Source organism: Corvus kubaryi, unplaced genomic scaffold (assembly GCF_017639235.1).
Source record: "Corvus kubaryi isolate FWS band 111438036 unplaced genomic scaffold, C.kubaryi_AGA036_p1.0 37387, whole genome shotgun sequence".
Lineage (NCBI taxonomy): Eukaryota > Metazoa > Chordata > Aves > Passeriformes > Corvidae > Corvus > Corvus kubaryi.
The window spans coordinates 9329392-9342632 of NW_024581129.1; the positions used below are offsets into that span (position 1 = coordinate 9329392).

Below are 13241 nucleotides of genomic sequence, written 5' to 3' on the forward strand. Positions count from 1 at the left end.
AATAAGAAGTGGGGACTCAATAGAAGGTAAGAGTTTAAATGTATTCACAAATCTGGGCCAACATGACAAACTTACTGTGTTTTCTATGTAGACCTATTTTCCACTGCACTGGAAGGCAACAAATGGCATGGTTACTATACAATATAAACAAATTAGAACAATTTATATAACCTATAATTATAAAGACTTAAGCTTATGTTTCTTTGAAGTATCAATTACTGACTTAAGAATACTTTTTCCTAAAACTAAGAAAGATTTTGTAGTTCTATAGACTTTATATTTCCTTTAAAAAAGCTCAACTATGGACAAAAGAAGACATGTTCAGGACTCTTATGAGCAGAAGACTTGTAGACTCATTGCCATAAAGAGCTAAGGAAACAGTGGAGTGTGAAGGAAGCTGCTGAATTGAAGTCCCAGTACCTTGTACATGTGACAGTGCTCAGGGAAGATGATATTTAACTCTTACAGAGTTCAGTGAATCTTCAAAGACCTATAGAAATGTTGCGTAATTTCCATAGTACAGATGGAAAACTAGCACACCAATGGGTTTGGCAGTCTTCAGACACAGTCATTCTTTTTGATTTCATTTTAATACAAGGAAGACAATCTGTGGGTGACCAAGCACTGGAACAGGTTGCCCAGGGTGGTTGTTGAGTTTCCCTCACTGGAGATATTCCAGAACCATCTGGATGCAATCCTGTGCCATGTGCTCTAGGATGACCCTGCTTGAGCAGGGGAGTTAGACTGGGACTGTGGTCCCCTCCAGCCTTACCCATTCTGTGATTCTCTGACCTAATCCAAATACATAAATTGCTTCCTTGGTTTAATATAAAACAAATTCCTCATGGTGATATTATATTTACAGAATTTCATAGTGAGCCATCTAGAAAAACTCTTACCTACAGATCCTGTGACTAATAAAGTTCATACCATCCTAAACACTGCTGCATTCTTTAAAATAACATGTATGAAGACTAGTGTTCCTACATATAAAGGAGAAAAAGTTTTAATTGCATATTAAATGCCATCATAAATTAAGAGACCCAATGCCATGAACTACCCCATTTGTACCAGCAGGGATGGAACCACCATTCTCTTTGCATTTACTATACAGAATGAGGGAGTTTGCTGTATTGTGTGTACCAGGCCTTGCTAATTGGCATCAGGATGTGCAAGACAGAAAGATAAAAAGGGAGTGACAAATCAGTCCTAGTAAAGCTTTAAAATGAACAGTTTTATCTTCAGCTGTTAGAGGTGTGAATCTTACTAAATGGATTTAAATTCTGCTGAGTACTTATCCTACTATATATATATATGTAGCATCCAGTCAAGGGTGATCTCAGAACCAGCAGTCAAAAAGTGACTGGGAATAAAGTAGTTCATTTCTTTGACTCCTTCTTTGATAGCTTTCTAGTTTCAAGTCTAGGTTATAGCCTTCACTGATTAGCCTTTTAAATAAACAGACATTTGCCCAAACAGCCATATTACAGTGTTCATGGAAGTCTTTCAGTTGGTAGGTACTAAATATATTTTTTCCTTTTTAGGGTGTAAACCAGCACATTTTAATTGTGTCTCAGTTACTTTACCATAAGTATCTCCATCTAAATTATGCTGAATGATAAAAATTTTGTCTAGCTTCTTTTTGTGACTGATACCCCAAAAATATGAGTAATATGGTGCATACAAAATTTTATGCTGATCATATTCAGATTATCTTTTAAAATACACATCTTATGCATACTTGACATTTTTACTTCACAGAACAAAACAGTTCTGCATACATGGAGTATTCTGAATTCTGTGTGTCTGCATATAGGATCTGCATATTTAAACTTAATGGTGATTTGATGCTGCTGGGAGACTCACAACCACCTAATTTCCCAATTCTGTATGCAATTTTTTAATGTTGCGTTGATGTTTTAATATTTCTCTAGTTAATTCCTCTCTCAGAAAGAAGAAAAGATAAAGCTTTATTAGTTTATGCACCATGTAATCCCTAGGAAGGATTAACCTGGGATAGATAATCTTTGCTTGTGTTCAAGTGTTATTTAGAATGGAGGGTCAACTTAATTACATAAGCAAGCCTAATTTTTATTCTGTAAAATACTATATTGAATTTTTGTTTAGATTGATTCTTTCTGAAAACCACAAAAAAACCCCCAACCCTGAATAGTTTTTATCAAAAAACCCAATGGCCAATACTGCACATCACTCTTCCAAATGCACTGACATTCACGGATAATTGTGTGCAGAGATGCTGCTGAACATCCATTTTCTTCCCATCAGCTGGTCTTTTTCATTTACTTGTTTTTATTGAAGCAACACACAGTTTGTCTATGGATGCGTGCAAACATGTTTTGCATATTCATACAATAAAGTAGAATTAAAATGTAAAGCACTGTAAAGTAGTTAATTCTCTGAAATTACTTCATTCCTGTTCCTAGGGGAGGGAATGCATCTTAAGATCTAAATAACACAAGCATGAAAGGATCACTTGTTTCATGTAAGGAGAGAAACATTTCCTACCATAGCACATATATTGCATCCCCCACCTCAGTTTTCTGTAATCTGCATAATTAGCTGATTACTGCAGAACTGGAAGGACTGGAATTAGGTGGGTCCTTTTATGATCCTTATGACAGCAAGTTGAAGGAAGAGGAGGAGCTGCAGCAGTCCTAATTTTACTTGAAATACTGGACTTAGAAACCTATGTGAGAACACTGAGCAGCACAATCCCTTGGAGAAGGGTGGCCATTGAAAACAAGTGTCACAGCTTACTGCTGTGCTGTTTTTGGTTTTGGTCTTTGAATTTTGTTTTTCATCACTTTGTTCTGACCTCTGTCCATCATCTTTTTATCTCTGGCTTAAGTCACTGGTCATTTGTTCAAGGAGCTGAAGGTCAGATCATCTGATCTGACTTTATGCCATAGGCCCTGAAATTTCTTGTACCAGCCCAAGTAATTTCTCTTTGAGCAAGGCATATTTTCTACCAGCTTAAAGCATATAATTAAATTTGGAGTCACACAACATTAGAAGATAAAGAACTTCCTGTTCTGTTATCACAAGAGCATCTTGTAAGGGGCCTATGTCTGGAAAAAGGCTGAATGGAGTAGGCACCAGAGGTAGAGATGGGACAGCCTAATTAGGGAAGGAGATATTTAAAACTGAATGACTTACAATAAGATGGGACTACACACATTTGGAGTGTGTCATATTTTTATAGTAAAAATAAAATTTAATAAACACTACTTTTTTTAACCCCTCAGAAAAAAGGTGGGCTACTAATTAAATATTTGTTATAAGCAATAATTTGGACCTTTGAGTAAAGGAAGGAATGGTAATAAGTTCAATACTAAAATGTTTCAACTAACCGTCAGAGAAGGTTTAGTCTTCAGAAAATACAAACGAAGTATAAACAGTATTTCTTACAGGTTAGGTTCTGACTTCAGGTAAACCAGTACATACCTAAGAGGTAACAAAAATATATAAAATTATCTAATGCCTGAGATTCAGCAGTTTACAGAAGAAAATACATTTTTAAAGAAAATAGTAATCACAGTTGCATAAGTCCCATTTTACAAATTTAAGTAGTGAGACCCAGGATAACTGAAGCTCTCTACAAAGTCAGTGGTAAGGTGCAAATTTGAAGAGCACAGTTGCTTGTCATTTTCTGTGCTACAGTGTGCTACTGCTGCTTATTGATCAAGAATAACAACGTTGTGGTTTTAAGGAAAGGCTGACATGCCCAGACTACATGTATATAGAAAAATCTCAGAAGGCAGGCAACATTTCCTTTTAAAATAGCTTCTAACAATGCTTTAGTATAATTATACATGCTCCAGACTGAGGTTTGGAAGAATGTTAACTCTCCTTTCAATTAAAAACCTCCTTTTGTATGCAGCCAATGGGTGGGATGCCACATTTGAGAGTGCAGCATTCAAGTTAAAACCTCAACCATCCAAGGTTTGTTTTGAGTCTTACAGCACACAAACTCAAACTTCAAATTTTGTGGAAGCCTACGTTGTTTCTAACAACATAGAAAAAAGATTTATAAAACAGATTTTAAAAGCATGAAAAAAGTGAAAAGTTGTTTAGAGTGAAGTATGAAAAACAGCAGGACTCTGCCTGTTGTAGCAACTTCAATCTTAATGGCAGTGCAATTCTGTTGCAATTGCAATTGTTTCCTAAAAACATTACTCCATGTATCTATGTCCTACCTTGCAATAGCTGTGTGAACTTGCGAAAGGTCTTGCTGCTCCATCCGTGCTATTATTTGTAATTGCTACCGTAAACTTCCTATTCTTCTGGATTCTCTTCCACACTTCAGAATTAGAACTCCATGAAACTAAGGATACTGTGTTAGTCTGTTAGTCCACTGTCATGAAACTCTCTTCACTTCTGAAATTGCCTGTTTGTAGGAGTAATCTGTCTATACCTGGATGCTTCCAATCCAGCTCACAGCTGCAGTTATGTCAGCACTACTAAATTAGGCAGTGCTAACACAGTAGTTCACACTTGCTTCCCAAAAGTCTTGAGCAGTGTGCTTACTAAGGAACACTGACTCTTTCAAGGAATAAGAAAATGTGCTAACCTTGTTTTTAGATATATTAATTTCTTCAGAATAATTCTTTGAGGAATCACTAATTTCCACGCATTGTGTTGCTTATATGGCAAATCAATTTTAGCCTGAGATTTTATAATTTTAGGGTCATATTGGTTTGAATGGACAGAGGGGTGCAATATACAATTCTTTACAGAAAATACTTTCCTAGGGTATCTATGGCAGCATTCACAGGGTCATGGAATGGTTTGGGTTGGAAGGAACCTTAAAGATTATCTTGTTCCAACTCCCTCTGTCACAGGCAGGGACACATTCCACTAGCACAGGTTGCTTTAGGGATGCATTCAAACAATTCTCATGCTTTCCTGCTCTACTTGTATGATTTCCTTAAAATGCTAATCCTTCTAGTTTGACAAACAACAATTAAAATACTCTTTACCCTTTTTGTATTTGAAAACACTTACTTGCCCAAGAAAAGTCAAGAATGGAAATGAAGATTGCCAGGAAGGAATGAAGGGTGAATTCTACAAAGAAATCTTATTTGGAAAAGTGTGAGTGGTTTAGGAGGATGGGAAGACTATTTTCTCCCCTGCCCTCTGAAGAAGATGTATTTTGAATCCTGTATTTCAGTAATGATTTTAAAGAAAACAAAACCAGCTCTTATCAGTTTGATGCTCAACAATACAAAACCATTAGTAAGTACATCAAATGTGTCAGCTAACTTCATTCTCCTTGTGTTTCTGCAGAGGTATTTTCTTTGAAAGACCCTAGTCAAGTCTGGCCACTCTTTATTTAAAGTTTTATTTAAATTAAGAATTATTCAGCGCATATATAAAATTGTTAGCTTTGTAACATAGCTTTTGTTTCACTGCATTTCAGGAGACATTAATTTTTTTTTCAGTATTTTCGCAACATGAAGCAGAGTGATAGAAAACAAAAGCAAACATTACTGTTAGGGATTTGAAACTGCAATTGCTTGCAAAGTGTCAGAGGTGAATGTGAAGAATTCCTTAAGTATGTTTTTATACTCAGACAGCTTGGAGACACTTTGCCATTTTTACTAGTGCTTGTAAACCTGCGTTTTGGATGACTTCTTGACCTTTTGGAATAAGTATGACAGTTAAGATAAGCTGATGAATAAAGGCTTATCCTGTTTGCTGGAATTAGGGTATTGGTCTATAACTGAGCGTCATGGTGACATTCTCTATATGAAGGGCCTGAGCTTCTTCCATAATACATGGAGAGAGTTGAGAATTCATAAGAGCCAATAAGATCATTGGGGAATTTCTGTTTTAGTCACATGGATATGATTAAGCAAGGCAGAAAGGTGTAACATTTTAGCCCCTTTGACCTAAGACTGCAGGGAAGCAGACTCAGTGCTGATGTGTTAATAGCTTTCAGGATATGAGAGATACAGTTTAGAGGCTTTGAAGATGTTTAACCTACTTAGCTCACCTACAAAAAGGATAATCTGATTGCCAGCTTCAAGAGGATTGTTAGCAACCCTCAGCAGTCTCCTGCAAAACTTGCTTTAGAGAGATCATTACTGCTCAGAGCAATCTAACTCACCAAGTGTGTGTTTGATTTAGCACTTCATTCTGGCTCAAAAGTGACCCAAACTGATTGCCCCCATGTACTGTGCTTTGGTTCATTTGATAGAGCTGTCTCAGAGCATGGAATTCCTTTGGGGAATAAAACAGGAAGATGTGCTCCAACCACGACATTCAACCTGTGTTTGGACTAAAGCCATTCCAAAGTTAACCCCTGAAACGTGCACTGGGGCTGAGCATTCAACAGCTACACAACATTTGCTTTCCAAAAGGGCTTCATTTGGATGAGTCTGCTTGCACATGGGCATGAGCATGTGCAAAGTCAGCAGCACCAGCACACACCTTCCTCTTTGGTCTCTCCCAGACAGCTTGTACTAAATATACACTCCTAAAAGTCACACTAATTTGCCTTTGACATTATCAAGGGATTGAGACCTTCTAGATCTTGGTAAAGCTAAAAAACAAAGAAAGGATTTTTTGCTATTCTGGCAGGAAACTCCCTGTGGAGAGAGGTATTCCTCAGTTCTGCTGTGTTACTTGGCAAAGCACCGATCTTTAACTGAATTAGACTACAAACCATTGTTTTCCCCTCCCCCATCTTCTTTATGGGCAGATTTAAACCTCATATATAACCTGTAATAGAAAAAAGATCAATTCACTTTACCCCTATTCCATCGTTGCAGTTACAGCAGAGTTCTCTAGCATTAAAGACCTGTTGTAATCAACCTCTAAATGGAAAGCAGAGCAAATATGGGCAATGTCAGGTGAAAAATCAAGATATTGAAGGTAATACATAGCTCTAAAGTACAGCTACAATGAGCATTATGGATTTAATAAAACACTTCCTGGGTTTCATGCTAGCAGTGGATACAGTGATAGTTTCTGTCTTCCAAAGGAAGTACTCAGACACACCTTATGTTGCTAAATTAGTCAGTGCAGCCACAGTTACAGAAAAGCAAATGATAAAATTGAGATGTGATGTAAACAGCTGAAGCTCATGATAATGGGTTAGCTAGTTACAACAGTGAGGTAAATATTATATTAACAAACAGGTCAGAAAAATAGGTGTAATTTTCCTCACCTTAATCTCCAAAGCCTGTTTATTACATACAAATAAAACAGCAGTTCTGAGAAAACGGAATAGAATAAAATAATCTAATAGCATAGGACATAGATTGCTACATTTAATCATTCCCAACCATAATAAATAACAAGGAAAAAAAGGGTTATTTTTAAAGGGTAGGAAAAATTCTAGTTTTTTTTTTTTTTGAGAAATGGAAAGACGTAACGTAATATTAACAAAATGAAAAGTGTCTCTGAAAGAAGAGTTGACAAACTAAAAACTTCATTATGTGCTTCCCTTGAATCCCTGAAGTATCTTGATACAAATAAAGCAGTATCTCGTTTTTCAAGACAGATCCTGCCCTTTCAGAAAGGGTCCTTATCTCACTGGACATGAAGTGAGAACTGCTCACACAACTATCTGAACTTCTGACGGCTCATTACCTATAATCAGGTAGGATAGGGGTAAGTTATTGTTAAATCAAGAATTGAAGCAATGTATATATGATTCCTATTGAAATATAGCCTTTTTGTCCACACAGATGCATTTCTCCAATAGTAAGAAAATTTGCAAATGTATAACTCTCTTAAGCAAATAGTAAAGCACCTTAAAAAATGTACAAATCTTAAGAGTATGCAGTGTCAAGGCTCAGTAAAGTGAAAAACTGAATTTAATCTACTAAGAGCCTGCAGAACAGACCTTTTATTTGTATCAGCCTCTCAAATTTACTCTTTAGTATTCCTTGTTTGAATTAATACAGAATCTTCCATTTCATTTTTAAACCACATTTTCAAAGCTCTGTGTGTGTGTGGCTCTGCAAACGAATTTTGAATTTCCTAGTCCAGCAAAAAGCTTTATTTGCAAAGTTTTACATACGTTGGACAACTAATGCTTAGGAAGGCTACCTTAGGCAGGCACCTTGATTGTAATGATTAAAAAATTAACTACAGCATTTTTAGAACAGCATGCTTGAAGAGAGGGTTTGGGTATTTGCTCTAGAGACATTTTCAGGAATGGCTTCAGTTTTGCCACTCTTCCTGTAAAAGTGTGTGTGTCACCATCAGGAGACAGTCTAAGCTGTAACATCACCCTCAGCCTAACGATTTTGTCTCTTATCCTTCCCCCTGCGAAAGTGAGATGGTGCAGTTTGATTTGTTGCCAAACATACTGAGAGGTTTGAGTAACTTAGATACCTCAGGGACTAAAGCTAGCTGGGGAAAAAAACATGGATCCACCTACCCATTATAACTGTTACAACAGTTAAAGGTTAAACACAGAGACTGGCATTACCCCATGCCCCTTCTTGTTTCTTTCTTCTGGCTAACAGAATACCTCTAATCAATCTAACCATTTGAAAAATGGTTTTGTGTTTTTTCTGTTCACATCCTCATTAGAGCAGTCATCCATGACTTTGTCGCAATGCAACGTATTTTACTCATGACTCTCCTCTGAGGCTATCCTGAGGCCTGAAGCTAATGCTCCTGATGGTGGCTGGCAGGACCACAATCCAGTTTAGCCCCGCTTAATATGTCTGGTGTCTGTGTGCTCAAACATTGCACCGAAATGGCTTGACTTTTTTTTTTTTACTTTTTTTTTTAATTCAAGCAATCCTTTCTAACGTTGCGCCTTCCAAGCCAGAGGAATCCTTGTTCCTCGCCTGCCGCGGGCCGGGTCAGACACGCCCCGGGAGGGACTCGCTCCCCCTGCTGGCTCGTGGCAGCGAAATTCCCCTTGGATCGAGCGAGATACTCCACGGCGAGGCGCTACGGAATGCTGCTTACGAGGGTTTAATTTTTGCCGCAGATTACGATTGAGACATTGAAATCAATCCAAAATATTATCTATTGTAAAAACCCACAATTTTCACTGCTTTCCACCAATTCCAATAAAATTTTAACATGCAAGAAATCTTAATTTTAAAACTGCTAAATAGTTTCTCAAGGAAACTAACGGTTCATAGGTAACCTCGGGCTCAGAGCATGTAAGTTACAGTTTAACTTGCCCTTTGGCTGTTGTCAAATACTCTGCTCCCCCTCCACCACGGTCAGTCTCCCAGCGATAGCAGAAATCACGTCTCTGCCAGGGCAAGAATGGTATGCAAAAAGCAACTGAACTTCAATGGTTGTTAGAGTGACAAGTCACAAATACAGCTTTGCAACATCCCATATGTGTAGTTGGAAGATACTGATACACTATTTAGCTCAGGTCTGAGGGTAACCAAGTTATAATATATAGATGTTTAAGAAAGAATAAGCAAAAAAGTAAAAAACCCCGCCACAATCTCTTCATTCATACAGAGGTAAGTGTTGTCTACTATAGGATATTTTTTCTTGCATGGATTAAAAAAAATGTACAGACTCGTGTAGTTGCTGCTAAAGTAAAAGTCATCCTATTTTCATGGCTCAAACCCATAATTTGACCAGTAGGTGGTGGAAATTATAATGTACAATTTCATCAGCATTTAAAAAGGAAAAGCTTTTGCTGTTTCAGTGATGCAGTGGGTCAGGGTTTTCAAAAGCATGGTATCACATGACAACAAATAAAATACCACAAAGAGAATAACTTGCATGCAACAATCAATGTTTTATCACAGAGATATTAAGAATCCATCACTACCAACAAAAAAGCAGAAACAAAACCTAATACCGGCAATACCTTCAGTGAGAGTCCTCCTCCATACGCTGGCGAGCTGCAAGAATGTGCCCTAGATCTTCCTGTTGTGGCCAGAGAAATGTTCACTCACCTCTAGGCATCTTAAGCAAACGAGCTGTGTCAAGCAGTGGCAGCAAATTGAACAATAGCCACCAACTGCAAATTGACTTTTAGAATGGATTACATTAGACTATATTTAATTTACACATGATTACTTTGACTAAAGAGCAGTATTCTGGTTAAGTCACCTTTGGAAAATAATTGTTCGTACTCTAATTTAGTTAGTTTAATTTTGCAGGTTTCTCTTCTCATAAAGTTCTAATACGGTTTAAGTATTGCAGCTTGATTAATTCAGGTCAATACCCCAAGCACACCTTCACCAAAGTTCCCCTTTTCATACTCTTGTTTTGTATAAAGCTCTGTCTTGGTGAAATTTTATAGAATGTATACATTCTTTGTTGTGGAGTATTTCCTTGGGTAGTAGTTATAACAAATTCCTGTCTGACTACAACTGGCTCTTTTTACAGATATTTAAAAGAAAAAATTTTAAATTTCATGGTTAAATTATTCAATTTAGATTGAAAGATTTTTTTTCCTTCCCATGACACATGCAGAGTTGGAATAACCATATATTCCGTAACGACTGTTTGAGGAAAGAGAGCAATGTCATCATCCATATTTATTATGGAATTCTGAGAAATTCTGGGAAAGATCAAGAACTTGATTCAAATTGAAAAAAAAATTGAAACAGCAAAATCAAAACAGTTTTGAAGGGAGTACATTCCTCAAATTATCTCCACACAAAAATAATTCATTCACATCAGAAATTCCAGTGAGCTGTAATCCTCATGTCAGAAAGTGTTGCATGATAAGGACTTCAGAGATTGCAGATTAAGGACTGCACTGGAAAAACTTACTTGTCTTCCACTCATCTGGAACTGTCATTCACTCTTGATCAGTGAGCACATAATAAATATGGGTTCCAAAGCAATTTACTTTATAATATTTGAATTATGAAAAGTCAGACTGGTTTTGTCTCCTCTCCAAAAGTTTGTTTAGAGTTCAAGAGAAGTCCCTTTGCTTGTTTTGTTTCATAAACTTATTCCAGATTTTATAGGAATGTAACTTTTAAAGTCAAAAGCTTGTTCAACAACCTCCTAATTCTAACCCAAAAATTTTTTTTTTCTAACAGTTTGAAAGGCAGGGTATTTGTATAGATATTTTAGTAATTTAACTTTACCTGATGGGAATTTCAGGCTCACATTTTCAGTCTGTATTACATCTGAAGTATTTCCAAAGTAGTCAGGAATTCCCAACAGGCCATTCTCTCCAGGTGAACAGTATGCAGCAAATCCTAACAGCAGGCTTGGAAAAACCAGCAACATGATTTATGTAATACCTATAAATCAAAAGGATTAATGGCTAAGATTAATATTTTTACTGTGTTACTACCAGCCAAAAGGTTTTACCTCAGCAGTGGCTTGTTGTTCTGGATGAGAATGATCATACTGCTTGCTTTCTTAAGCTGCTTAGTGTTCAAACAATTGTAGTTTGGAATTGGATAAGCTATCTTACCATTTTTATGGTCTATTTCATGGTTTATGATCCATGAATGTAACTGTTATTCTATGCATGATCTTTTTTTCTGTTTCTCTCATGTCCCTTTAGATCCTGTGGTAAGCAAAGGCCCAATTTCACAGTGACTCCTAGGGATCTGTTAAATGCCATATCATACACTTAGGCACTAACTGTTAATATCTGACTGCTGTGATTGAATTGTCACACTTAGTCTCAAGAATCACAAGGGCTGAGATCAGGGGGAGGTAATTCACCCTTTGGAATTGGGAAAAGCCTCAAGGCAAAGCTTCAACAATTTAGACAGTCCCTATAGGGTAATTAGACTGGAACAATGTTTAATACATTATTTATTAATAATTAATGTTTTAGGCCTTACCAGGTCAAGAAACATTCCATCAGTATCACTTTGCCAGATAAACTACTGCATTTCTTCCAGTCTTGATTAGTGGTAGTTTAATCTTCATACTGTTCTGGTTAAAACTTCTAAAACTTTTCTTTATGCAGTCCTACCATACAGCTCACATCAGTTAGTGGGGGTATCTGTGCAAGACTGATCAACTGCACTATTGACATTGCCATCACTAATGCTGCTGAAAAAAGAGAAACAGGATCAGAAAATCCTTAGTTGTAAAGGACCCATAAAAATAATTGAGTCCAACTCCTGGTCCTACACAGGACAGCCCCAAGAATCCCACCACGTGCCTGAGAGCCCTGTCCAAACATTCCTTGAGCTCTGTCAGGCTTGGTGCTTTGATCACTTCCGTGGGGAGCCTGTTCAGTGTCTGACCACCCTCTGGGGAACCTTTTCCTTATATCCAATCTAAACCTCCGCTAACACAACTTCTGCCATTCCCTCGGGTCCTGTCACTGGTCACCAGAGCAGAGATCAGTGTCAGCCCCTCCACTGGCCCTCATGAGGAAGCTGCAAGACCACAACGATGTCTGACTTCAGCCTCCTCCAGGCTGAACAAGCCAAGTAACCTCACATACTGCTCAAACGGCTTCCCCTCCAGACCCTTCACCATGATCGTCATGATGTTATCAGAACACAATTATGTCCACTGTCCGAGAAGAGAAAACCCAATTCCTCTCATTTGAGAGAGCACTCAAGAGAGCTCCAATCTGGCCGTTCCGCGGGCAGGGGGTGTGCCACCTGCCCGGCCAACGGACGGTGCTACTGCCTGTTCCTGGGATGGTGTCCCCGTCCGGCCAGGGGTTTTAGTGCCTGTCCCAGGGAAAGTGTCCCCGCCTGCACCTGCCGCTAGTCAGACTGGCCTCGGCCGTCGATTAAGGACGGCACAGCACCCCTTCGGCCTCGTGCTCACTCAGGGGCTTTTATCGGGCAAAGGCGTTTCCATTTTGTGCGTTCCGACATGAGGAACCCCAGACCACCGCAAGCCCCGGGGCTCACACGCGCTCCGGTCGGCTAAGCGCGGCTCCGCTGCCTGACGGCCCTCAGGGCACCGGGGCGCGCGCACGGCGCGAGGCGCGGCGGCAGCTCCGCCCCCCAGCTCACGCGCAGTGCCGCCTCCGCCAGGCGTGACGCCACTGGGCGCCAGGAATCCCGCGATCTGCCAACGTCACGCGGCTTCCGGGAGAACCAGCGGGAGCCTTAAAGGGCCGCGGCGTCCCGCTACCCGGAGCGGCAGCCCCGGGTGGTGGCGGCCCCGGCCCCGGTCGTACCGGTGTCTGTACAACCGGTCACACGGTACCACCGGCACACCGGCTAGGACGGGCTCCGGCCCGCTGAAGGGAAAGGCGCGTGAGGGCGGGGCCACAGGCAGGCACCCAATCAGCAGCTAAGAGCTTCCCAGCCGCCCCCAATCAGAAGCACCGC

The 13241-nt window shown here is 39.2% G+C and overlaps 1 protein-coding gene across 2 annotated transcripts in view; it reads right to left on the minus strand.

Annotated features, from left to right (window-relative positions):
* PLA2G10 (phospholipase A2 group X) overlaps nt 1-12168 on the minus strand; it is a 28931-nt gene extending 16763 nt beyond the window's left edge. Inside the window, exons 1-2 of one of the 2 annotated variants that reach the window (XM_042037060.1) lie at nt 11781-12168; nt 11067-11191 (exon numbers count right to left, since the gene is read on the minus strand). In XM_042037060.1, coding sequence (XP_041892994.1) covers nt 11067-11191; nt 11781-11800 — 145 coding nt within the window. In that variant the 5' untranslated portion in view covers nt 11801-12168. Of the gene's footprint in view, nt 1-11066; nt 11226-11780 lie in introns of both variants that reach the window. The other variant, XM_042037059.1, reaches the window with a different exon arrangement.
* Nucleotides 12169-13241: the final 1073 nt, after the last annotated feature.